Raw genomic sequence first — 26,997 nt, forward strand, 5'->3', positions numbered from 1 at the left:
GCGGCGGCGGCGGCGTTGGCAGCGAGAGCTCACAGACACGCACACGCGCACACACAGACACACACTCGGGGGACGCACACCCGCGCGCGCACACGCAGAGGCAGCTCGCCTTCCTGCCTGGCTTCCTTCCTGTCTGCTCCGCGCCTGACAGGCTCCTCGCTGCAGCTAGGGCCCGCCCGCATAGGGCAGAGGCCGGGCCTGGCCGGGCCGGCGGCGAGGGCAGCGGGGGCCGCAGGCGGCGGCGGCGGCTCATGCCCGGCTTGTCCCCGCGCGGGGCGGGCACCGTGACTCGGCTGGGCCCCCAGCGGCGGGCGATGTGAAGATGTCAGTGGGCTGTGCCTGTCCTGGTGAGTGGGGCGCACGGCCGCCCGGCCCCTCCCTCCCTTACTCTCTCCGCGGATCCCTCACCCCTTGTTTGGCGAGAACTTGTGTGTGGGGCGTCGATGGCATGGCGGAGGTAGGGGGCTGTGAGGGGTATGTGGGACCTCAGTCTCGGGGGGAAGGGTTTTCCCCAACTATGTAAATGCGCAGCAACCTGGAGGCGCGGGGTGAGGGTGCTGGGGGTAGCTTGTGTGTAGATTTGGGGGGGGGTGCAGAGGCTACTTGAGGAGGGGTTTGGGGGGCTTAAATTCCCAGAATTCCAGGGTGTTAGCCAATCAGAAGTGAGTCTAGACTTTTGACCCCCCCCTCAGGTCACCATAGAGTTGTGATTGGCTGGTTTGGGTTGCCCCCCCCTGCCCCCCGCTGCCTATTTCCTCTTAGAGATCCTGTGACACCCCCCTCCAGGCTGTTTTTGAGGACCGTGTTTTGGGGGAGGGATTAATTGGGGCCCATCTTCCCCCACCTCCAAATTTTCCTGCCTGTTGCCAGGGAAGGTTGGCTCTCTGGAGGGACAGGAGGTACTCCGGGAGGGGCAGATAATTGGGCCCTGGGGTCTGGCATCAGCGCCCTGTGGGAGAGGGAATGTGGCAGCCCCAGGCAAGCTAGGGACTAGAGTGATTTGTGAGAGTTGAGTTGAGGGGAGCAATGCTTGACCCCAAATCGAGAACTTAAGAACTTAGGCTCAGATCCCTACCTCCGCCAAACAGAGCTCTTGCCAGTGACAGCCTGGATCTGAGTTCTTTCCTGAGGAGGGGAAGGCTCTCCCTGCCAAGAGGAAAGAGAGGCAATGTGATTGTAGAGGTAGTTTTCAGAGGACCTCAGAACACTGTCCATCCACATCCCCAGGACCCTGGCTTCTTACATTTCTTTTTTTTTAAATTGACTTTTAGAGAGGTGATGAGGGAGGGGAGAGAGAGCTAGAGAGAGGGAGGGAGGAAGAGAAAGAAACATAGATTTGTTATTCTACTTATTTATGTATTCATTGATTGATTCTTTTATGTGCCCTGACTGGGGATCAAACCTGCAACCTTGGTGTATCAGGTTGATGCTCTAACCAATTGAGCTACCCATTTGAATTATTTGCAGGCCCTGCTCCTCTCCCAGGCTGAAGTTAGCTTTCTTCTTTTCTTCTGAAAGTCAGGTGTCCCTGACTTTCTAGCTTGGTTTGGGTCTTTTGCTCTTCTAGATTCCCGGTTTTCTGGGAGGCCCATACCCTACGAGTGACCCCAACCCCAGTCCTCAAGGGAAGCTGCCAGTGAGGAAGCTTCCTTGAAAATCATGTGACCCAGGCCACGCTGGTCTGGGCACACACTTAAAGTGCCTGCTGAGACTGATGTTTCAGGGGCCCAGGGTCCAGAGGGAGGGCTAGTAGAGCCTGAGGATCCTGGAATATCTGGGTGTGGGGACCCCTGGCTCCTGCTGCGGAGGGTGGGAGAGAGGACAGGGAAGAGTTTACTAAGCTGGAATCTTGCCTGGTCCCATCATTCCTCCTCATAACCAGCTTGGTGTGCACATTTGTGTGTGTATGTTTTTCAAAGAACGGCTCCATGCTGGGTACCCTGGTTGGATCCGTCCATGCTCTCAGTCTACCCCATGGCCTTGATCCTCCACTGGTTCACATGAGCATAGTAGGAACTAAGGTTCTGAACAGGCTAGGGGCCCAAGACTTACATTTTGAATCTTAGTTCCTACAGATAGTGGGTAGGAGGTGTGTAGAGGGGTTGTCAGGTTGGAGAGAGGTTGGCCCTGAAGTTGGGGCAGGGTGCCTGTGTCCAGCAGAGAAGGGAGAAAGTTTCCTCCTCAGCCTGTCTGGGAGCAGCATGGGGCCAGGAATAGGACATGTGCACAGGGGTGTGTGTGTGTGTGTGTGTGTGTGTGAGTGTGTGTGTGTAAGGGCATCTTCAGTTAGCACCTCAAAAGGCATGTTCCATTTGTGTGTCTGGTGGCCTGGTTGGGGGAGAGGGGGCAAAAGATGGCTAAGAGCAGGGAATCTTTTTACCCAATGTGAAGAAGTCTCATGGGTCAATGCCACAGAGGATGGATAGAGGTTAGACTTAAAGGAGAAGGCTTGAGAGTGGCCTGGGGGTGGGGAATGGTAGGAATTGGGGTAAGAGAGGGGACCAGGCTTGTATGGGTGGGTGGGAGCATATGGTTGAACACAAGGGCATCAAGGCAGCATGTACAGTCCAGGTCCAAAGACCCCTCCCCCAACTGGAGCAGCTCTAGGGTGGGCGCCCAGGCGCCCTGGCAGGCCGCCCGCCTGCTGCCTGCCTGCCTGTCTGAGTCTCTCCTTTGTGCTCTGCTGTCTCCCAGCTCCTCCTCCTCCCCTAGCCCAGCAGAGACAGCACATGCCCCACACATGTGACTGAGGGAAGCCAGAGCACACACAAACACACACATGCACACGCAGAAGGACCACCACAAGATATACACATACACACCCCCCCACCTCCCATGGTGCTCCTGGGGTGGGGAGTAGCACCTGGGCCTTTGGTCAGGAGCAGATAGTACTTCTGCTAAGGGACATCACCCTGGGTAGGGCAGGTTGCTGAGGGGGCCAGGGCCTGTCTGGGGCAGCATGTGGCTCAGAAGGGTTAAGGCAGGGAGGAGTAGGGGGAGGGGAGGAGGCAGCAGTGGTGGCGGCTGGGAGCCAGGAGAAGAGGATGGCAGAGCGCCAGGCCAACGGGAGGCCGGGCACAGACAAAGGAAGGGGGGCAGGCACACTGGAGGCCTGGGTCAGGGAGCCCCAGGGGCCCGGGCAGGGGGCAGTGCGTGGTACCTTATCCTGAAGGCTACTGCCCTTCAAAGTCCTCACCTCCAGAAGGAGTGCTCTCTCTCTACTCTTTCTTCATCACCTTTGTCCTTCTTTGATGCCCCCCATCCCCACCCCAACTATTAGGGCTTTCTAATTCAGACTTGCTCTCTTTAGCTGGACCTCTCCTGCTCCTGTGAAAGTGGGGGAATTAAGTCAGAACATAGAGAGGGGTAGACTTGCTAGAGAAGGAAGTAAGAGGGGGTTCATTTCGAATGATACTCCAGAGTCCTAGTACGTACGTTGGTATTTAAGGTCCCTTCCCCCCTAAATTTGAGGAGACAGACTGGGTGGAGGTTCTGCACCCTGAATTGGGGGGCAGAAGCCAGAGCACACACCTATCCCCTTCCCATGTAGACAGTCATTTTTGGGCCTGGAGTGGCCGTTCTTTGGAGGGGAAGAGAGTAGGAATCACTGCAATGCCCCAGGGCTGGGCTTAGGTGGATAGGGTTAGAAATCCAGGGCCTCAGGCCTTTCTGTCCTATTATAATCTGTTCTAGTTAGGCTAATATTTGGCCCTATGTGCTATACTTTTGAGATATTGCCTATGAACACACTTTGGAAAGTTTAAAGGCACCAAACAAATGACAGGAATTGTCAGTAGTGGAGGTGTGTGTGGTTATCTTAGAGTTGGGCTGCAAACCTGGGTCAGTGAGAATGTCTCAAGTCCTGGTGTAGGTAGTATGTTGGACGGTCTGGCTGAATGCCAGAGATTTTGGTGTGTTTGTGAAAGCCTGGGTGTGTCAAGGCCGGGCCGTGGTAGAGAATGGTGTGCAGGTTTCGGGAAGGGTGGCAGTTTATGGGGTTAGTGCCTGGGTGGTAATGCATTGTCAGGATGTGTGTGTAACAGTCTGTCACAGGTTCAGGAGGTATATAATGCACTTTTGGTGTGTCTGTTGGGGTTGGGGCATGCATGTCACTAGTCCCAGTGTGTATGGATGTCAGGGTCTAACACAGACTGTATATGTGTGTGCATCTTGGGTTTGGGTTTATTTAAAGCTTGGGGTATGTATGTTTCAGGTACTGATTTATGTGAAAGTGAGATGTGTTACTTATATGTGGAGGGTGTTCACAGAGCCAGGTTCACAATGCAGCAACATTCTTACTGCACAGCCAACTGGTGTGTAAGTCAGGAGGAACCCTGTCCTGGGGCTTGAACGTGAGTGAACGTGGCGGGGTGGGCAGGGAATAGGGAGCAGCGACTCAACCTGCAGTGAACTAGAAGGTTATATGCTGCCCCCTTCTGTGTGTGTGTGTGTGTGTGTTTCTGTGTTTCTTTTTTCCTGTCTGTCCAGGGAGTAGGGCCTGGACCACTACCCAAGTTTTAGAAATACCCCCTCTCTTGGGAATCCCCTTTGCATTGGAGAAGAGCTCCTACCCCAGTAACCACACACCTTTTTTCCTGGCGTGGTGGGGAGGATTCAGCAGCAGACCAGGCCCCCTTCTGGGGATCCTTGGTTGGGCGAATTTGCCTTCACCAGCTCTGACAGCGCCTCTTTCCCCTGCACCCACGTGTCTCCGGTGGTGGTGGCTGTGGTGGGGGAAGGAGCTGCCTTAGGGTGGTGGTGGCTGTGGTGGGGGAAGGAGCTTCCTGTTAAGGCAGATGAGGGCTGGGAACTCGGCTGGGTTGGGGGCCCAGGAGCCTGGAGTGCACCCCTCCCTCCAGTCAGGTGTTTATAGGCTGAAGTCAGAGTGTGTCTCTGTCAAAAACAACCCCCTGGAGTCTCCCTTCCCCGCCCCCCAGATAGTTGCTCTGGGATTTCACCGGGGGCTGAAGCCTAGGGTGGCCAGAGAGACATGGGGCATGTTTGGGAGGTGGTTTGTAGGAGTCTCCAGAGAGGAGAGCACCCTCCTCCATCCCTGCCTGTAGCTTTGGCTTCCCTGCTCACTCCTCTGTTCCCCTTCTCACCATACTCGAGGCTTGGAGCGAGCATTTCAGTTCCCGGTCCCCACAGGCCTTCCCTCCTCCCAGGTCTCTCCAAGCCCAGTCTGTTTTGTTTCCATCTCTCCATCCCAGTCTCTCCCAGTCTCTGTCTCTCTTTTGTTTTTCTCAGCAGTCCTCCCTGCCTGCCTGCCTCTCTCGCTCCCGCGCCCTCCCTCTCTCTCTCCCTCTTCCTCTTCCCTGGCCGGGAGGGGGCGGGGCCGGTGGGGGCAGCTCCACCCTCTGCCCGCCCTGGGGCCTCATTCTGAGAGGCTCCGTGAGCGAGCGGGGAGGGAAGGAAAGAAAGGGAGAAAAGGCTGGGAGCTGGTGGGCGCTGCGTGTGTCTGTGCGTGTACGATTGTGAGTGAGTGTGAGTGCCGGACCCTGCCTGGTCTGCTGCCCCGGCAGAGGAGCCTGGTGGCCTGGGGAGGGCAGGCGGGCTGCTTGGAGGTAGAGGCAGTGCTAGGCGGCGGCGGGTAGAGCCGAGGAGGAGGAGGAGGAGGAGAGAGGAAAGAGCGGAGCAGCCATTGTTGAGGGAAACCTTGCAAACAAAGAAGGCTCCAGACTCCCCGCGGCCCCCTGCCCCCCAGGCCGGCCCCCTGGCCCCCGGTCCCCGGCCCAGTGGCCATTGAAACTTTCCCCCGGGGCTGTGGCCGCCACGGGGCAGACCAAGGCTGTGCGTGCAAGTCTTTGTGCGGCCCACGGAGTGGAGCTCCCGGCCAGGCCTGCCCGTCCCACTCGGGACATGAGCGGCTGAAGTTGGCCCCCCCCTCAGTCCTCACCCCTGCCAGGGCCCTGGTGGGCTTCCAGTCGCTCCCGCACCTCTCCTGGCCCCCTCAGTTCTCCCAGGTAAGTCTGAGCACCTTGCAAGCCTGTAGAGGGTGGGTAGAAGGTCCTGGGTCTGGCCCTGGCCTGGTATGCTAGCAGGCTGGGGGAGAGGTGCCTCAGCTTAGAGAGGCCAGGGCTCCCAGGCCTACTGACCTCTGGTCAGCCCCAAAAGGAAGGCAGGCTGGTTACCATGGAAATGCCCAGCTGGAGCTGCTCCCCTCAGTCCTAGGATGCAGCTTCCATCCTGGGAAAACTTTACTAGTTCTGGGCTCTTCCTCTCTTCTCCTTCCTAAGGGTTCCCAGATTGCTGGAGGTGGAAGGGGGTGCTATGTCTGACTTCAAGGCTGGATGACATAGCCCTTTCACCCCCACTCCCACTTTTCCCCTCTACCCCTGCTGTTGAGGACAGGCAGCAACAGGGACAGATGGTCTGGGTGATGTTCCCTCCCCTTCTCTTCTCACTCCCAAGCCCTTGTGCCGGAGCTCCTGGGAGTTGCCGTACCTCTGGAGAGATGCTGAGGGGTTTTGCGTCCATTCACTAGAGGTGTAAATCAAGGCCGTAGAGCTTTGGATTTTTGCCCCTCAGAAATGTTCCCTGGGCCCTTTTAGTTGACTAGTGAGCAAAATTGAAGCTCTGAAACTTCTTTCAGAGTTAGAGAGGAATCTGGGTATCCTGCCTCACTTGTTTTTAGGATCTTGAGCTGACACATTTCTTCAAGTGGCCCTGAAACTGAGGGGCAAGGGCTGTGATGCTTTTGGGGGAAGGATGGCCTTAGTCAGGCCCAGGTCTGATCATCTAGACTCTTGGGTTTGCTGCCCAGGCCTGGCCCCTGGTGAGCTGCATGAACTGTGGCTTCCTGTACGTGGACTTGGTCTACCCGTCGGTGGAGTGTGAAGACTTGGGGGTGGTGGGATTCTCTCTTCCTTGAGGACACAGGCTCCTCGTTCAGTGCAGACAGGCATGCGAAGGCTGTGTGTGCCGTTCTGGGAGCATATGGATGTGGCCTGCGAGAGCTCATGCGTGGGGCGAGGGCCTGTTTTGGGCACAGCGATCCTGCCTGGGGCTGCTGGGTTCCAGCCCTTGGTCGGCATGTTGGGGCGAGCTCAGGGTAGAAGCCTGCTCAGCAGGATGAGGCACACACATGTGCAGGTACACACAGGCTCTGACTCTTGGCACCTTCAGGGACTGTGTAGTGTAGGCCTCTCTGGGACCCTCCTTTTGCCCATATTGTGAGGAAGATTCCCTGGGGAGAGAATTAAATGACAGACATTGGCACAGGGTCTTCCTTTGTCTCTTCCCCCTGGGGAGTAAAGTAGATTTTGTGTCTAAATTGGGAAGGAGGCTAAGACACAGCTACCCTTCCAAATACAGCTACCCTTCCAAATGCAATCAAGTTGGGGGGCCATGAGGAAGCAACTCTAACTGGGGTCAGGACCTTTGGAATGGTGCCTCAGTTTTCCCTCATCTTGGAGGGTGGGGAACGATAGCATTGCAGGGGTACTTGGCTCATACCCAACTGTGAATCTAACACTCCTCCCAGTCAGGTGATACAGTAACCAAGAACTGCATACTTCTAGGTGAGGGTAGAAGGGACATCCCACACATGCACAGGTACAAGTAGAGGTCCCTGTCCAGTTACCACTACCTCCTAGACTGAGCCCCTTGGAACCTTGCCTCCTTCCCAGGCCTCCTCTTTCCCTTTTGTAAATAGAGTGAGATCCAGTGGAGGCCCCTCTACCTCCCTCCTGCACTGTAAGTCTTAGAAGACAGAATGGGTTAAGGCTTTGGGTTTCTCTGGTTTGGAGACAATACCAGACTAGTGGTGGGTGTGGGAGAGGGGGTCAGGCTGATAAGGGAGTGGCCGTTGGTGGGGGGCGGTCAGAAAGCCCAACTGGTTATCTGGTGGGTGGCACCCAACAGGCATACACCCCCCTTTTATCTTTCTATCCCCTGCCCTCCTGAGACCCTGGGTGTGGAGAAGGGGCAGGGAGCTGGCCAAATCCCCTCTTTTCTCCCACCACTTGATCTCCAGAGGTCAAAAGAAGGGTGGAAATACTTCAGGATATGGGAACCAGAAGGTCTGGGCCCAAGTCCTTAGCTCTATGACCTTGGCAAGACCCCTTGAGCTTTCAGTTGTGTCATCTGTAAAATGGGAATATTACAGTTGCCGCTGCTGCTTCACACCATGGTGGTGATAATTGGACAAAATGATGTAGTCGAGCCCTGACTGGTGTGGCTCAGTGGGTTGGGCGTTGTCCTGCAGACTGAAAGGCTGGTTCCATGCTCAGTTGGGGCGCATACCTGGGTTACAGGCCATGTCCTGGTTGGGGGCGTGCGGGAGGCAACCAGTTGATGTTTCTCTTGCACATTGATGTTAGTCTCCCTCTCTTTCTTCCTCCCTCCCCCGTCACTAAAAAATAAATAAAGTTTTAAGACTATACTTTCAGGGATCATTTTCTATAGTCCGTTCCGTTACTAGAGAAGTTTCTCCGAACGTGTAGAGCACCGAACCACGAGGAAGAGGTGCAGTGTTCTCTCCTGGGCGTGAAGCCGGCGTTTGGTGTTGCTTTTGCAGCTGCCAATAGCCATCGATGATCGTTCTTCTCTTCCTTTGGGAGAGTAAGAGGGAGAGAACGCAGTCTGCGTGGTTTCTTTTTTTAAAATAAGTAAATAAATAAATAAATAAATAAAGTTTTTAAAGACAATAATGTAGTTGAAAAGGGGGTTTATTAAAATTCGATTCTAATGTTTGGGTATTTATTTATTCTGTAGTATTGGCATTTCTTCCCAGCTTCAGTCCTGTCATCCAGGCCTCAGCCACATGAAGAAATAAGGTCTTGGGTACTGGGGCTGGGTACTTCTAGTTTCTTAATAACACAAGGTTGGAGCCAGATTTGAAAGCAGAGGTAGGTGCTCCTTAGGGTAGTCCCCCTCCCCTCGTTCTCCCCTAATTCTCTCTGGCTCCAGGAGACCAGTCCCTGTTCACCTAGCCTAGCTAACTTAGGGAGAGTTCCGAAGAGGGACTCAGGTCCCCTTTTTTCTTCCTTTGCCTTCTAGGTTGTTCCTCAAAGTCATTCAAGCTGTACTCACCGAAGGAGCCCCCGAACGGCAACGCCTTCCCCCCATTCCATCCGGGCACCATGCTAGATCGGGATGTGGGGTGAGTCTTACTCACTTCTCATCCCTTTTCCAGATGGAATCCTGCCTAAATAGGGGAGGGAGTTACACCCCCCAATAATTCCTGTCTTCCACCCCCATTCTCATAGCCTCTTCCCTTACACAGCCCAACCCCTATGTATCCGCCGACATACCTGGAGCCCGGGATTGGGTAAGTGGAGTCCAGTGGGGTGGGAGGTACTTTCTGTTACATGGGTGAGGGCAGACGTGGGGAGTCTGGGGAGGCTCTGCTCCTGCTAACCTCCCTTCTTTACTTACCCCAGGAGGCACACACCATATGGAAACCAAACTGACTACAGAATATTCGAGCTTAACAAACGGCTTCAAAACTGGACAGAGGTACCCAGAGGAAGGAAGAGGGAGAGGGCCCTCTGGGCACCCCAGTGGGATGTCTTCTGATACACACCAATGCCTCTCCCTGTGCTCTTAGGAGTGTGACAATCTCTGGTGGGATGCTTTCACAACTGAGTTCTTTGAGGATGATGCCATGTTAACCATCACTTTCTGCCTGGAGGATGGACCAAAGAGATACAGTGAGTGGCCTCTGGGGGTCCTGCCAGTTCTGCTGTGGGAATGTATACCTCCTGTGTGTCCTTCCAAGGCCTGGGAGTGGGTATTTGTTGCAGGGTATCTGTTTTGGCAGGAGTGACATCTGCCTGACCCCCTTTGAGGTCCTACTGTTCTGAAGAGTCTGTCCCTTCTCTACAGCCATTGGCCGGACCCTGATCCCACGCTACTTCCGCAGCATCTTCGAGGGAGGTGCTACGGAGCTATACTATGTGCTTAAGCACCCCAAGGAGGCATTCCACAGCAACTTTGTGTCCCTCGACTGTGACCAGGGCAGCATGGTGACCCAGCACGGCAAACCCATGTTCACCCAGGTCAGCAATCCAGATGGATGTGGAATGCTGAAGCACCTGAGCCCGATTCCCTTCCTCCTTCCCAAAATGTACTCAGCTGTTCCCCAGGGAGGCATACTGGGGCGTGGCCAGATAAGAACGGGGGACAGAGGTGTCACAGCATTCAGGAGGCATTTACTGAGCTTGTATATGACCGTATTCTGGGCCACAAGGGTGTGCACACCAGGGAGTAAGAGCCTGCCCTCGTAGGAAGCTTGTATGAGGGCACATGAGTGTATAAAACTGCATGGGAGAGGGCAGGACTGGTTAAGCGTTTCAACTCAGTTTGTGGTGTGTGCAAGGGTCAAGGGTGTAACAATTCTGTGAGGGGATGGTCCGTGCCAGTTGTACACCCAGATTTAGGTGTAGGTGGCAGAAGTGTATGTGGCGGGAGAGTTGTAAGCAAAGGCAGAACAGGCACACTTTCGTGTGGGGCGCGCAGGGGCAGAGCTGTGACAACCTTGTCTCTAGGTATGTGTGGAGGGGCGGTTATACCTGGAGTTCATGTTTGACGACATGATGCGGATAAAGACATGGCACTTCAGCATCCGGCAGCACCGGGAGCTCATCCCCCGCAGCATTCTTGCCATGCACGTGAGTGTGGGCAGAAACCAAGGCTGAAGGGGGAGGGCAGGCCAGTGGGAAGGGCAGAATAAGGTCTCGTGTCCTGACGGTGACCTTAGAGGGTTAGAGTTTGTCCACCTGAAAAGTGGATTTCATAATAGTTTCTCTTCTCTTTCAGGAGTGTCACAGGCTCAGATGATAGGGCAGGTGAGCAAGTGCAACCCAGGTGCTAGCATTGTTGTCTTTCTCCTCCCCTAGGCCCAGGACCCCCAGATGTTGGATCAGCTCTCCAAAAATATCACACGGTGTGGGCTGTCCAATTCCACTCTCAACTACCTCCGAGTGAGTCTGGTCACTCAGTCTCTGCCCCCTCCCACTGACTGAGCTCTGTGTCTCTCCCCTGACAAGCCCCCTCCTGGTCTCCCCACAGCTGTGTGTGATACTCGAGCCCATGCAGGAGCTCATGTCCCGCCACAAGACCTACAGCCTCAGCCCTCGTGACTGCCTCAAGACCTGCCTTTTCCAGAAGTGGCAGCGTATGGTAGCACCCCCTGGTGAGTGCCTTGGGCCTGTACCTGCTTCTGCCAGGACCTGATGCCATCCCCCAGGGCTCTATCTTCTATCTGTCTCCTTGTGAAGCCCCGTCCTTGCTTTTAAGTCTGCAAGACTGGCATCAGGGTAGGCTCAGGCTCCTTAGGAGCCAGAATGGGGAGCCAGGGCCCCAGCACCCGGCTCCACCTGAGTCTCCTTTTCCTGGCACAGCGGAGCCCGCCCGGCAGCAGCCCAGCAAACGGCGGAAACGGAAGATGTCAGGGGGCAGCACCATGAGCTCTGGGGGCGGCAACACCAACAACAGCAACAGCAAGAAGAAAAGCCCAGCCAGCACCTTCGCCCTCTCCAGCCAGGTACCTGTAAGCATCTCGGCTTTCTTCTCTCTTCTGGGCTCCCCTACTGCTGACCCCTGACCCTTGACCGTATCCCAGGGTGAGCTCACCAGCAGGCCTAGAAGCAGAGACAGTTTTCCTAGTGTGTTCTGCCAGGATGGGCTGACTCCTGTCACTGATGAGAGTCCTTGTTAGTCACATGTGTGGTTGTGATCACACAGACTCAGACATAGTAATACAGATGTGAAGGGAGAGAGTCAGCCACAAGAACACACGGACGTTCAGGACAGACAGCTTGGGAGCACACAGACCATCGGAGACACAGACACTCACTCGTAGAGGGACGTGCATCCTCACTGTGTGTGAATCTAGACTATATGAACATGCACACACCTGCCCCACTGGTGTTTTTGATCTGTTCCCTCTCATACATGTGGACAGAAGTTTAGGAGCCCCCTAAAACTACGGGGAGATGGACTGGGGAGCTAAGGGAGTAGATTGACTTTTCCCCAGAATCTAGTGGATGTGCATTACAGAGCGTGGTGCTCTGCAGTCCTTCAGTGGGAAGGATTCGAGGGCTGAGGGTGTCAGAGGAGTTGATGTTTTAAATTGGGGTATGAGAAGGGGGTGGGGGTGTTGAGTTTTCTGGGTGGGTATTGGGGCTCTGGGGGTTTCTGCTGCCCTGGGCTGGGCGAGCCCCTGCCCCGATTATGTTTGGGGACCTCCGCCACTCTCAGGATGTGATGGTGGTGGGGGAGCCCACCCTGATGGGCGGGGAGTTCGGGGACGAGGACGAGAGGCTCATCACCCGGCTGGAGAATACCCAGTTTGACGCAGCCAACGGCATTGACGACGAGGACAGCTTTAACAACTCCCCTGCCCTGGGCGCCAACAGCCCCTGGAACAGCAAGCCTCCATCCAGCCAAGAAAGCAAATCGGAGAACCCTACATCACAGGCCTCCCAGTAAAGGCTTCACCAGGGCCACCCAGCGCTCTGCCTGTCTGCCCCACCCCTTGAAGCCCCAGGGAGCAGAAGACAGAATGAAGAGACTGAGCATCTAAAATGGGCAGCCTCCATCCACCCACTTCAGGGAGGAACTGGACTTACTGGGGGCAGGTGCCAAGATTTGCCCCGCAGTGGCTCTGGGCTGGGCCTGGCCTCTGCAGAGCCTTTTGGGGGCAGGAGGTACTCATGTGGATGTCTGCGTGGACCCTGGGCCTCTGAGAAATGTCCTGACCACCCCCAGAGCATTTGCCTCCATCCTCACCCCATGGGTTCCCCATCCTCCTGACTCAACCCCCTTCGAGCCTGGGCTGTCTATCCCCACAGCCCTTAGGGACTTAAAAGTTATGGCGCTTGGTTGAGTGCCCCTCCCCAGACCCTCCCCCTAGGTGGCTGGAAGTAGAGGGGTAAAGCTCTGGGCTCCTCCTCTCTTCCACCACTGATCCCAGCTCCAAGTTTTTAAAAAAATAATATTATTAAAAATGTAAGTTAAAAAAATTACTCATGTCCCCCCTCTTCCCCTTATTAAAAGTCCAGCTACCTCCCTATGCCTGGCAGATGCGAGGCTTGGGGCCCAGGTGGAGGTGAGCGCATCGGTAGGGTAGGGGGGTATACGTTACCATTTTATATAGTTTGAGAGCTTCAGACCAAGGAGACACTTCGCCATCTCTCTTCCCTTTTCCTCTGGGGTAACTGGAGTTGGGAAGGCATGCCATCGGGTAGGGGGCCATTGCTTTGGAACAGCTCCCAGCTGTTGTCTCTGTTTCCCCATCCTCCAGGACGCTCATATCTCCTTCAGTCCCAGCACCGCTGCCCCCTGCTGTCCCCCACCCTGTGTGTATATTCGTTACAAGCCCTCCACTGAAGCAGCTGTCTTGGATGGGGGAGGGGGAGGCTCCCTCCCTTGGGGAGTATGAAGGGAAGGAGCAGCCCAGTTTGTCACTGTGTTTTTTGTTTTGTCTCAGTTGGGTAGGCATGGCTTAGGGGAAGGGCTCATCCACTCAGATTGCAAATCTAGTCCTCCCCTGCTTTCCACAGTGGGGAGGGAGCCACTGAGGGTGTCCCACCTCTAAGCAGGAAGCAGTAGGGCTCTGTTTCCCAGCTGAAGTAGAGGGTGCTCATCTTCCCAAATCCCCTCTAGTCCTTGTTCTCATAGAAAGGAGGGGAAAGCTGCCAGAACCCTCAGCTGTACTGCAATTGGACATGTGGAGGTTTGGGGCCCAGGGTGAAGCCAAGAGAAGGGTCCCGTGAGTCTGGGCCCAGCTCTGGCTTTGTTGCCTTTTCCTGTGGCGAGTTCCGGAAGTGCTAGTACCACCTATCTTCCCAGTCTTTCTTCTGGATTCTGGGGCTCTTCCCACTCTGTTTCCTTCACTCTGGTTGCCACTGCTGGAGGGGTGTTGTGTCAGGAGCTGAGGGAAGGGGTGGGGAAGAGGGGTGGCCCACCCCAACTGTAATGCCTTTTTTCCCCCTCCATTTGAGTCATGTATGGTACCGATCAATAAAGAGACTTTTCAGTTTGAGCGTGTCTTGGTTGGTCCTTGATGCTCAGTATTGACTCAGCCCAAGACAGTCTTTCCCCTCCCTCATGCAGTCCTAAGGTCTGCCATTGGGGAGGAGGTATGGATTGGATTTAGAACTCCCCTTCACTCCCATCTCACATGCCTCCTTATTCTTCTGGTGTTGCTCCTCAGGTGTCCTAGCCTGGCCCCCTCTCCCTCAAAAGTTCACTTCCCACCCCACACTGTTCCTCATTCCTGTTATGAAGGCAGGTGACCCTCCTGAGGCAGGGTTCCTGGGATGGCCCCTCCTGGCTTAGGCTCTTGGGGGTGGGTGGGAAATGGCATCCTTGCCTCAGTACTCTGAAGGACCTTGGTGGTTAGAGAGCCTGGGAGGCTCAGTCAGTGAGATTCCTGATCCTACGGGGGAGGCCCAGCAGCCCAGCTCACTAGGGGGAAGTCAGAGAGTAGCGGGATTGTCTGTCTCCTTGCTGACTTTGGATGCGGGCACAGAGGGAGAGAGGAGGACACAGGCTCCTTTCCAGGTAGTTACTCCTGCTCCCCCACTCCTTTCCTCCCCTGCTGTTAAAGAAGAATGGCAAGACAGACACACTACTCTGAATTGGGGGTGGGGTCTCAGCACCTACAAAGCCCCCTATCCAGTGTCCCTCATTCTCATCCCAGGCAGGGGAACCTGAGGCCTCAGGCTATTTCCTTACTAAGGTTTCTCGGATCCAGAGTAAGGCCTCATGGACCTGAGCCTCTACCCTCACCTCCCAGCTGGCAGAAGAAACCAGAGGACAGGACTTCATGGCCTGCCCCACCCCCTCTCCAATTCAGTAGTGACCTTGGCCCTGCCCTGCTGCCAGCCTAGCTCCTTTTCATTGCCCCAGTGCCTCAGGACCCCAAGGCCTACATTTGCACGCACACAAACACACTACTCTGCAGGCCTGAGCTGACTGAAGGACATTTGCCAGCCAGCCGCTACCACCAACTCCCCGTGGGAGTGCTAGGTAACACTTACGTGGAGTGTGTCTGTCCAGCACTAGGTGTACATCTGGCCTTTTTGCCTAAGTGTGTGCCAGGGTAGGTATGTATGTGACTGCTGAGCTGGGAGAGGGCTTAGATATATGTGTGTAATGGAACATGTGTGAATATGTATGTGGGATAATGTATGCAATTGTTTATGGTATGTGTCTTGGTGGATTCATTCCTTCAGCTAATCACTGAGCACTCTCCAGGTGCCAGGCCCAACCTAGGTGCTAGGAATACGGCTCTGAACCAGGCAGAGAAGGCGTGGTTGCTCGGGTGTGAGTGGGAGGCTACAAATAGAGATGAGGCTGTGGTGTTAAATGTATGGCTTAGCAGTGTGATTGTGTTGGGTCTGGGGGCTACTCGGGCAGCAGTTGTGTAACTGTTTTGGGCATTTGAAGGTTCACAGTGTGTGTGTGTGTGTGTGTGTGTGTGTGTGTGTTTGAAGGAAGTGGGGGGTCAAGAAAAGTGAACTGCCAGGCTTGGACTTTGCCCTGCTTGGGGAAAGGGGCTGTGTCAGAGAGACAGGGAGACACTTTTTGAACTCAGGAAACATGGTGGCCAGCGACTTCCTCTGGAGCCCCTAGGTCTGGCTCCTCCCTTTTTGCCCCAGCAACCTTGCTGAGGAAGGCCCTCACTCTGGAGGAATCTCTCTGGTAGGGAAGGGCAGGCCATTCAAGGCCATCATGCCCTCTGTTCCCAGGTGCAGGTGATGGCCCTACCCCAGGTCCCAGTGTGATACTGGAAAATTTGTTTTAGCCCAGCCAGGACCCACTGCAGACCCCTAGTTCAGCCTGGGTTCAGTTCCTCCTTCCCCATGTTTCCTACCCCAGCCCAATCCAGGCTGACCGCTAGCTCCCTTTTTTAGGACTGATAAGTCTAGTCCCTCTTCATACCCTCTTCATACGTCCAGCCCCTCTTCATACCCTTACCCAACCCCAGCCTACCCTCTAACCCCTTTCCCCAAAGGTTAGACTGCAGCCCAGCCAGCCCAGCCCACTTCAACCTGATCTCAAGTCTCATCCCCTAAAGTGAAAAGTTCTAAACTACCCTTTCAGGGCCTCCCCACATCCACCCCTCTTCTTCTTTTTTTTAATTAGTGAGTGAGGCCTTACTTTGGGGATTAGTAGAGTAAAGGTAAAGGTGTAGGATTAGGAGCTACAGCCTGGATAAAAAAGGAAGATGAGGGCCCTGGCTGGTGTAGCTCAGTGGATTGAGCGCGGGCCTGCAAACCGCGCGGGCCTGCGAACCACGGGATCACGGTTCGATTCCCAGTCAGGGCACATGCCTGGGTTGCAGGCCAGTTCCCGGCAGGGGCCAGTTCCCAGCAAGGGATGCACGAGAAGCAACCATACATTGATGTTTCTCTTCCTCTGTCCTTCCCTTCCCCTCTAAAGATAAATAAATAGATATTTTAAAAAAAAAAGGAAGATGAGGGCAGGAGGTGCTGAGGATGGCCCAGGCACCTTCTGGGCCAGGCTGACAGAAAAGGAATGCGTAAAAAGAAATTTTGAGTCAGCGGCCCCCTACCTCCAAGCTGAGTTTCAAAGATGCTGTTTTTGGCCCCTGCTGGGCACAGCTTCCAGTACCCAGAATGCTTACAAAAACCATCTACCATGTGGCCACAGCCCCATCCTCTCAGCGTCCACCAATGAGACTCCTCCCCACCCCCACGCTGAGGTCTTCAGTGAAGCAGAACAGGAAATGGGTGGGAGACTACACACCCTGCAGTTCCCACCCTGGGGCGTAGGGGAAGAGGAGTGGGAATGGAAGCTGACCCACACCTCCAGGTTCCTACTCCAGCCTTGGGAAGGAGCCATTTCCTATCTAAAACCTCTTCTAGGTTTCTGCTCTCATGAGGAACACTTACGTGATGTTTTTATTCCTATTTCCTATCTTACATTGCAGAGTTTTTCTTGATTCTATGTTTAGGTATAATCTCTGAAAACTAAGGTTCCCCACCTCTGAAACCCAGGCAGAGAGTTTATATGGGATTCACGTGAATAAAGTTCAAATACTTGTTGAGTACCTGCTGTATAAACTACTCTGCTCATCATTCGTTCAGCCATTCAAATTCCAACTACATTTAATGAGTGTCTACAGCATGCCAGAAGCTGGAGATGCAATGGTGGACAAGACAGCATGGTACATACAGTTGGGCAGGGAGGCTTCGAACAAATGGTCACATAGGAATGTAATTACAAGTTAAGACCTAACTGAAAAGTGCAGCATAAACATATATTGAGAGCCCTGGCTGGTGTAGCTCAGTGGATTGAGCGTGGGCCTGTGAACCAGACAATCGTGGTTCGATTCCCAGTCAGGGCACATTCCTGGGTTGCAGGCTAGTTCCCAGCAGGGACCAGTTCCCAGCAGGGGATGCACAAGAAGCAACCATACATTGATGTTTCTCTTCCTCTCTCCTTCCCTTCCCCTCTAAAGATAAGTAAATAAAATATTTTAAAAAAACATATATTGGGGAAACCTCACTTAAGCTGGTTGGTAAAGGAAGGCCTCTCAGCTGTATCTGCTGAGACTTGAAGGATGAGGAGTACTACTTAGCCAGGTGGAGAAAGTGGAGGAACAGACCCTCCTGCTGGGACGTGCTTGGCAGGTTAAAGGAACAGGATAGCAGTAGGTCCTGAGCCTGGCGAGCAAGGGAAAACGGTGGTGGGGAGAGGCTGAGGCCCGATGAGACAAGGCTGTGGTGTCGAAGATGAAGACGATGATGACGATGACAGAAAAGATAACAGATAATGTTCACACTAAACCAGGTTTTGTGAGAAGTCCTTCATATCAATGACATCCCATCCAAGTGCTAACCAGGCCTGACCCTGCTTAGTTTCTGAGCTCAGACCAGATCGAGCGCGTTCAGGGTGGTATGGCCATAGATGGCACCAATGATCTCAGTAAAAGCCGTCACAACTCCTTGATGTAGATTCTGTTATTATCTGTCATTAACAGGAAAGCACTAAAGGCCAGACATGGGGAATCTAAGGCCAGCAAGGCAAGCAGCTTGCCCAAAGTCTTGGAGTCAGCAAGACTTTTGAATTATATCCAAACATAATGGGCTGTCACTGAAGGGGCTAAGGCAGGTCACAATGAAGACCTGGTCCCTGCCTTCTAGAAACTTCCAGAGCCAGGGAAATCAGACCCTGCCACAATTTGAATAAAAAGCACACACCAAGGAATAGGATTAAAGTGGGCAAAGTGCTAGAGACCTATAGGAAGAGAAGTTTGTTGTGACCGGAGAGATCCAGGAAGGCCTCTTGCTGAAAGTGAAATGGACTTGTGTAAAGTGCTTGTTGGAGGGAGGCGGGCCTGTGGCAAGTGGTACTGGCAAGGACCAGCTCTCTAAGTAGAGGGATAGCTTGAGGGAAGGCACTAAAGCAGGAGGGTGCAGGGGGAAGACGATAAAGCAAGTGTAGCTGTAGCAGCCAGGGGTGCCCTGGGAATGAGAGGTGTCGGGGGTGGGCACACTGCTGGACGAGGGAATCAGCGAACCTGACTTCCACAGTCTTCCTAAGTGGCAGAGAGTTTTGAATGACAGGCCGAGAAGTTTAAACTTAATTTTATAGGGAGTGGGAAGGCACCAACAGTAATTGAACAGAGAAGTGACTTAATTAGATCTGGTTTTAAATAAGATTAGTTTGGCATGGTGTATAGGACTGGAGAAGATTTAGGAGGCCATGAAGTAAATGTAAGCAAGTATACTTAGAGGAAAACCACATAGAATAATATTCGTCAGCCTTCTAGGAATATGCGTGGGGAGGACAAACTTGAAAGTTTAAATACCATAGAAGAAATCAGAAAGAAAAGAGTGAATTTCACCTCAATAAAAGAGTGACGGATTTGGCTACCTACAGAGTAAATTTACAACTTTGGTAAGTGTGTGTATAAATAAAAAACAGCCCTGGTTGGTGTGGCTCAGTTGGTTGGGAATCATACTGCAAGGCAGAGGGTCACCAGTCAGGGCTCGTGCCTGGGTTGTGAGTTCAGTCCTGGTTGGGCGTGTGCGAGAGGTGGCTCATTGATGTGTCTCTCACGTGACGTTTCTTTCCCTTTCTCTTTCCTGTCACCTCTCTCTAAAAATAAATAAAATAATTAAAAAAAACAGATTTCCACCCCCACCCCCACCCCAAAAAGAAAGGCAGGCACACTGGGAGATATATTTGCAGCAAATATGATGAGTTACAATCTTGTTGTATAACTAATACATGCAAAATAGGTTTAAAAAAGGAGGATCCTGAAGACAAACGGGTGAAGGACAATTTCAGAGGAGGAAGTACTAAGAATAATATAAAAACATAGTAAACAAATGATTGTATATTAAAATAACATAGCTGTTTTTTGGTTCATTAAATTAACAAAGATATTTTCCCTAGTAAATTAAATATATATTATAACAGCTCTATTGAGATATAATTCACATACCATACAATTTACCTGTTTAAAGTGTACAATTTAGGCCCTGGCTGGGGTAGCTCAGTGGATTGAGCGCGGGCCTGCGAACCAGACGATCGCAGTTCGATTCCCAGTCAGGGCACATGCCTGGGTTGCAGGCCGGTTCCTAGCAGGGGCCGGTTCCCAGCGGGGGATGCACGAGAGGCAACCCTACATTGATGTTTCTTTCCTCTCTCCTTCCCTTCCCCTCTAAAAAGATAAATAAATAAAATATATTTTTTTAAAAGTGTACAATTTAATGACTTTTAGTACGTTCACAGTGTTGTTCAACCATCACAAGTTTTTTTTAATCATCTACCCAAGGACATGTTTTCATTGATTTTAGAGAGAGAGGAAGGGAGAAAGGAGAAACATCGATAGGAGAGAGAAACACTGATCAGTTGCCTCCCGTATGTGCTGGGACTGGTGCCCCAACTGGGGACCAAGCTTGCAGCCTAGGTATGTGACCTGGCCAGGGATCAAACCTGCAACCTTTTGGTGTATGGGGACAGCACTTTAACCAGCTGCAACTGAGCCACCCGTCAACCAATAGGGCACCTCAACCTACTTTAAAACATTTTCATCACTTCAAAAAGAAAATCTGTACCTGTTACCAGTCACTCAATGATTTCCCCCACAATCTCACCTCCAGTAATCTCCTTTGTGTATGTATAAATTTGCCTATTTTGGACATGTTATAGGAATGCAATCATACATATGTGGTCTTTTATGACTAGCTTCTGTCACTTAGCAGAGTGTTTTCAACTTGTGTTTTCAGAGTGTTTCCATGTAGCATGTACCAGTATTTCATTTCTCTTTATTGCCAAATATTCCATTGTATAGATAGATTACGTTTTATTTATACATTTGTCAGCTGATGGACATTTGTGTTGTTTCTACTTTTTGGCTGTTATGAATAATGCTGCTATAAACATTCATGTGCACATATTTGTTTAGACACATGTTTTGACTTCTCATTGGTATATATACCTGAGTGGAATTGCTGGGTCATATGGTAATTCTATGTTTAACATTTTGAGCAAATTCCAGACTGTTTTCCAAAGTGGCTGCACCATTTTGCATTCCCATCAGAAATGTATGAAGATTCTAATTTCTCCCTATCTTCCCTGACATTTGTCATTGTCTGCCTTTTTTATTATAGCCTTCCTGGAGTATGGGAAGTGGTGTCTCATTATGGTTTTGATTTGCATTTCCCTGATGACTAATAATGTTGAATAGCTTTTCATGTACTTATTAGCTATTTGTATATCTTTGGAGAAATGTCTGTTAAAATCCTTTGCCCATTTAAAGCTTTTTTAATTGATTTTTTTTTAGAGGGAGAGAGAAAAACATTGATTTGTTGTTCCACTTATTTATGCATTCATTGATTGCTTCTTATATGTGCTCTGACCAAAGATTGAACCTGCAACTCTAGTTATTGGGACAACACTCTAACCAATTGAGTTACCCAGCCAGGGCCCTTTGCCAATTTTCATTTATTTTATTTTTTAAGTATTTTCTTTTTTAAACATTTTATTTATTTTTAGAGAGAGGGGAAGGGAGGAAGAAAGAGAGGGAGAGAAACATCATCGTGCGGTTGCCTCTCACATGGCTCACATTGGGGACCTGGCTTGCAACCCAGGCATGTGCCCTGACTGGGAATTGAACTGGTGACCCTTGGGTTCACACCTTGCACTCAATCCACTGAGCTACTCCAGCCAGGACCCTTTGCCCATTTTCAAATTAAGCTGTCTTTGTACTGAGTTTTAAGAGTTATTTATATTTCTAGATGCAAGTCCTATCAGATATATGATTTGCAAATATTTTTTTCATTTTGTGGGTTGTCTTTTCACTTCTTTGAGGGTGCCTTTTTGAGCACAAAAATGTAAACTTTGATGAAGTCCAAATTATCAAGTTTTTCTTTTGTCACTTGTGCTTTTGGCATATTTGGTAAACTTTGTATTGAAGTATAACATACAGAAAAGTACACATATAATAAATGTACAACTTAAAAAATTTTCTAAAACTGAATGTACTCTGTAACCAGTGCTAAGATCAAGAAATAGAACATTATAGCTCCCCAGAAACCTTTCTCATGACCCTTCCCAATAATTTTCTTCCGTCCAAGGGTAACTACTGTTCTGATTTTTTAAAGTATTTTTAAAAGGTTTTATTTATTTATCTTCAGAGGGAGAGGGAAGGAGAGAGGGAGAGAAATATCAATGTCTGGTTGCCTCTTGTGCATCCCCTGCTGGGAACTGGCCCGCAACCCTGGCATGTGCCCTGACCGGGAATCGAACCACGATCCTTTGGTTCGCAGGCCCACGCTCAGTCCACTGAGCCACACCAGCCAGGGCATACTGTCCTGATTTTTAATACCATGATTAGTTTTGCCTGTTTTTTAAAAAAATTATTTCTTCACTTTAGAGAAAGAGAGACAGAGAGAAACATCAATTTGTGTTCCACTTATTAATGCATTGATTGGTTGATTTTCACTTGTGCCCTCACTAGGGATTGAACCCACCACAACCTCTGCATATTGGGATGATACTCTATCAAATCAAGCTATCTGGTCAGGGCTTGTTTTGCTTGTTTTTTTAAAAAATATTTTTATTGCTACGAGAGAGAGAGGGAAACATTGGTTGGTTGTCTACCATACGCACCCCTGACTGGGGATCGAACCTGCAACCTAGGTATGTGCCCTGACCAGAACTGAATCCACAGCCTTTTGGTGTGTGGGACAATGCTCTAACCACACCACACCAGGTGAGGCAGTTTTGCCTGCTTTTGAAGTATGCAAACAAAATCACACTAAAGGGGAAAAGATTTTCTTTTTTTAATTGAATTTATTGAGGTGACAATGGTTAATAAAATTACATAGGTTTCAGGTGTACAATTTTATTGTACACCATTTGTATATTGTATTGTGTGTTCACCACCCCAAGTCAAGTCTTCTATCACCATGTATCCCCACCATACCTCTTCTTCTACCTCCCCTACCCACCAAGACACAAAGATTTTCAATGATCTTACCCATGCTGGGAAGAATGGGAAGAGACTAGAATCTCATATACTTGGAGTATTCTCTCAGAAAAGCAACTTGTGTTAATGTGCACGCTGATTGACCCACTAATTCCATTTCTGGGAATCACAGCATTACTTACATTATAGAAAATGTGGAAACTCTAGAAGGTGATGGATAGGAAAATGACGTGATTAACTAACTTCAGGACATCCTAACAATGGAACACTACATAGGCATCAAAATGATGTTTACCAAGAGGTTAAAAGAATGTGAAAAAACACTTATGGTAAATGTTAGCTGAAAAAGTATGACAAATTATAATATGAAGTGGCTCCAATTATGTAAAGGAGACTATTCATAGGAAAAGAACCCGTGGAAAGATAGTACAATGGTGGTAATAAGATGATTGAATTCTAGGTGTCTTTTTCTTTGCCATTTTCAAACTTCCTTTAATGTACTTACGGTACCTTTATAACAACCAATACTAAGCATAAAAATGAGACAGAATCCTGGTAGAAAGTAACAAAGGCTGGAAGGAGGAGTAAAGATACAATTTGGCAGTTTACTGAATCGGAGGAGTGGGTGGGAAGGATGGAAGGCAATGTCGAGATATGGAGGAACTGAGAGGGTGCTGGTGCTGTGAACTAACACGGGGACCCCTGGAGTAGCCAGAGCACGATGGTTTGGAACGTGGCTTCTTGCTATAGACGGCCCTGTTTTGAACCATGGCCCAACCTTTTACAGGTGGTTAACTCCGAACAAGTCATTTAACCTCTTTGAGCTTGCTTTCTCATCTCTAAAATGGGGATAATAAAAGCCCCTGTCTGACAGGGTTGTTAGGAGGATGAATCAATAATAGAGAGTTTAGTAAATTCAGAAATAGTCCCTTCAGCCTGGCTGATGTAGTTCCGTGGATTGAGTGTGGGCCTGTGAACCAAAAAGTTGCTGGTTCGATTCCAAGTCAGGACACATGCCTGTGCTGCAGGCTGGGTCCCTGGTTGGGGGCGTGTGACAGGCAATCACACATTAATTTTTCTCTTCTCCCTTCCTTCCCTCTCTCTAAAATAAATTTAAACAATTTAATTTTTTTTTAAAAAAGAGAGAGAGAGTCCCTCTACCTCCTGTCTTCCAACCAGCTCATTGCCAGGAGGTCAAATGCTCCGAAGTCCACAGGAGTGGGAAAGGGTGGGACCCTAACATGGGATGTGTGGGAGGATTGGAGTGGAGAAATGAAAAGTTAGGAACTTGGAAATTGCAAAACAAAGACGCTAGTCTAGCAGTAAAGCAGAGAGGTTGTGGAACACCCACCCCATCAGAGCTCTCCTGTCCCTTGTCAATATATCAAGATGCTTTCTGGATGGTGTAAGGAGTGCATGCAGGAGACTGTACCCGTTTGCTTAGCAGGTGCTGAATTGGGTTCATTCTGCATTGCCACTCTGCATCCTGAGCCACCTAGACCCAAACTAGCTGAGAGCATGAAAAATAGGGACAGCCAATTGGACAGCTGCAAGAAGATAAGGGGAGCTCTGTTTGCTGGTCTGGCCTCCAGAGGCCACCTCTGTCACTGCCCCTCCCTGTCCCTCACAAATAGAAGGTAGGATGTGTTAGTAGCTAACCAGATGTCTGGCTGAAGTGTAAGACCATATTCCCTTCTGCTCTGCTCTCAGGTCTTGAAATGTGAAGCTGGCTACATGAATTCTGCAAAGGCTATTAGTTCCATCTGTCCAGTCCCCAGCACCTGCCCACCCACTTCCTGCTGGCCATGACCCTGTTCCTCCTATATGTTCACCTTTGCTTACCCAATGCCCACCTCTCATGTCTGAAAGCTGGGCCCTCAAGCTGGGAACCACCTCTGGTCTCCTCAGGAAGATCCCCATCCTAACCTGTGACCCCTCTTTACCTTATGCAACTTGCTCCCAGTTTGACTATCTGGGCCCCAGCTTCCAGAACTCCCCAAACCCCACCCTTGTCCATGTCCTGGCTGCTCTCATCTGCCCCTGACACCTCTTCATTTTCCTCTCTCACTCCTGACCCCCCCCATCTCCATCCATCCCTTCCTGACTTTCACACTTCCACCTCTTTCACCACATTCTCCTTTCTTGACTTTCTCCACCTCTCTCCACATTCTGACCTGGACTTGAGTTTCCTCTCCTTCTCCCTCCTGTGTTGTCTTCCCAGGAGCTGGAACACCTGCAGTTTCATAAGCAATAAGCAGCTGTATGAGGCCTTTTCCTACAGCAGCTACTCCCTCAGAAATAACAAGTACAACCTTCTCTCCTCCCTTAAGTTCATCCTCCAGGCACAGAGTGGACTTAACTCTCCCTCCACCCCAGGAATTTCCCTCTGGGCCAATCCCAGATCCCATCCCCAGTCCAGAATCCCAGTCCCCCAGAGAGCCTGGGTCACGCCCAGAGGAGTGTCAGATTCCAGGCACCACAGTCACAGCTGATTGACTCCAGCCCACCCAGTCTCATTTCTCTGTATCTTCTCCCTGGGGATCATTTCTGGGCAGGAAACCCCCTTCCCTCAAACTTTCCCTTACTCCTGGTATCCTGACCCTGTTCCCTCTGCCTCCTAGGACATGGATATAAACACTATCCATGGATGGAAGCCCATCGGAAAAGTCTAATCCAACCTGCTGGGCAAGGTGGAAACGGTCTACAGTGGGAGAGGTGGGGTGCTCTGGTGGTTTGTCACCACCCTGTTTCCCCCAGACTTCAGGCCCCTGCTGGGGAACAACATGTGGATTGTCTTCCATGTCCATTGTGTTTTTTCAACACCACCAAGCAATTCTCTGATACCAGCTGGGTATCCTACAAGTCAACTCAATTCTGACACTGTCTACCTGGAAAATAGTATCAGATCCCACAAGTTTAGGGTGTCATCCTACAAGAGTGACCCCCACTTCAGACACCAAATCACATACAAATTGAATATTCCCATGACCCTCTCCACGGTTTAATTTCCTAGAGTGGCTCACAAAACTTAGGAAANCACCCTGTTTCCCCCAGACTTCAGGCCCCTGCTGGGGAACAACATGTGGATTGTCTTCCATGTCCATTGTGTTTTTTCAACACCACCAAGCAATTCTCTGATACCAGCTGGGTATCCTACAAGTCAACTCAATTCTGACACTGTCTACCTGGAAAATAGTATCAGATCCCACGGTTTAATTTCCTAGAGTGGCTCACAAAACTTAGGAAACAAGTTTACCTACTAGATTACCAGTTTATTACAATGAACATTAAAGGATACTGTTAGAAAGAAACAAAAGGCTCAAAATGGAGTCACTTGTGCCAAGCCCCACACTGGCAAACTTAATTGCAGTTTCAGTCTCTCTCAGAAATGAGACTTTTAAGGAGTCGACCTGTAATTACCTATGGATAGACGCCCCTCCTTCCCCCTAAGGAAGGTAACCTGCCTGAAGCAACCCTTCCCTTTGTTTATGATTTCCTTGTCCCACCCTTTCTGCCTATAAAGGCCTTCATTTGACAGAGCTCCTCAGAGCCCCTTTGTATGCTAGATGGATGCTGCTCCATTCATGAGTCATTGCATAAAGCCAATTAGATCTTTAAATTTACTCACTTCAATATTTTTGACAATATGAAAGAATAGCCAGATGAGGGATACATAGGGTGAGGTCTGGAAGGGTCCCCCATGGAGTTTGGGGTTTGCCACCCTCCCAGCACATGAATCTGTTCTGGTTCACCAACCTGGGAGCATTCCAAACATCATCTTTTGGGGGTTTTATGGAGGGTTCGTTATATAGGTACAGTTGGTTAAATCATTGGCTATTGGAGGTCAGGGTTGTAGGAGTGAAAGTTCCAACTCTCTGATCACAAGGTTTGTTCTCTAGCAACCAACCCCCCACTTTAGGTGTTTTCCAAAAGTGACTGCATTAAAATAAACTCAGGTGAGGATGAAACGGGTTCATTTTGAATACCAGGACACATTTATTACTCTTATCATTTAGGAAACTCCAAGGGTTTTCGAAGCTCCCTGCCAGAAGTGGGGACAACGACCAACTACAGGAGTGGGCAAAAGTTATGAGTACGCAGTCCTGCCTGGTGTGGCTCAGTGGATTGAGTGCCGGCCTGCGAACCTAAGGGTCACCTATTCCATTCCCAGTCAGGGCGCATGCCTGGGTTGTGGGCCAGGAACTCAGTGGGGGGCGAATGAGAAGCAACCACACATTGATGTTTCTCTCCCTCTCTTTCTCCCTCCCTTCCCCTCTCTCTAAAACTAAATAAAGAAAATCTTTAAAAATATTTTAAAAATTATATGAGTATGCAAAACACAAAGTTTATTCTTGCATTATTACTTAAAAAGTATTATTTACTTGTATCATTTGTCTTATTATTGTTGTTACTACTTTGTATCCTTACTTATGATTTATCTTTTAGGTAATGATGGCTGGTAATTTAACCAATGACCAACAAAAGTGGATACTTAAACAATACTGGAAAACAGATGATGCCTAAAAGCTTCAACAGAAATGGGCTGAAGAATTTGACACATCTTCACCAAGTAGACA

At 50.5% G+C, this 26,997-nt stretch overlaps 1 protein-coding gene and 1 non-coding gene across 7 annotated transcripts; both read left to right on the forward strand.

The window, feature by feature from the left end:
- LDB1 (LIM domain binding 1) lies at positions 1-26,997 on the forward strand. 6 transcript variants are annotated; one of them, XM_037064081.1, is made up of 11 exons: positions 1-347; positions 9,001-9,103; positions 9,227-9,271; positions 9,384-9,459; positions 9,551-9,653; positions 9,829-10,001; positions 10,491-10,613; positions 10,842-10,925; positions 11,014-11,137; positions 11,346-11,488; positions 12,205-13,990. In XM_037064081.1, the coding sequence occupies exons 1-11, from the start codon at positions 323-325 to the stop codon at positions 12,433-12,435; spliced, it is 1,230 nt and encodes a 409-aa protein (XP_036919976.1). In that variant the 5' UTR covers positions 1-322; the 3' UTR covers positions 12,436-13,990. The 6 variants fall into 6 exon arrangements, with proteins under 6 accessions (XP_036919976.1, XP_036919973.1, XP_036919975.1 ...); XM_037064078.1 differs by lacking the exon at positions 12,205-13,990 and adding an exon at positions 26,867-26,997 and having other exon boundaries at positions 96-347; positions 11,346-11,494; XM_037064080.1 differs by lacking the exon at positions 12,205-13,990 and adding an exon at positions 26,867-26,959 and having other exon boundaries at positions 96-347.
- On the forward strand, positions 8,375-8,592 carry LOC118999550 (small nucleolar RNA U3). Its single transcript, XR_005069131.1, has one exon. It is a non-coding gene; the product is annotated as a small nucleolar RNA U3 (small nucleolar RNA).

This window comes from Sturnira hondurensis, unplaced genomic scaffold (assembly GCF_014824575.4).
Source record: "Sturnira hondurensis isolate 20B ecotype Veracruz unplaced genomic scaffold, ASM1482457v3 Scaffold0014854, whole genome shotgun sequence".
Classification (NCBI taxonomy): domain Eukaryota; kingdom Metazoa; phylum Chordata; class Mammalia; order Chiroptera; family Phyllostomidae; genus Sturnira; species Sturnira hondurensis.

Coding starts and splice junctions, on each gene's coding strand:
- LDB1 (XM_037064076.1), top strand. CDS start 323: ATGTCAGTGGGCTGTGCCTGTCCTG. Junction 348..9,000: donor AGTGGGCTGTGCCTGTCCTG/GTGAGTGGGGCG, acceptor TTTGCCTTCTAG/GTTGTTCCTCAAAGTCATTC. Junction 11,495..12,204: donor CCCTCTCCAGCCAGGTACCT/GTAAGCATCTCG, acceptor CGCCACTCTCAG/GATGTGATGGTGGTGGGGGA.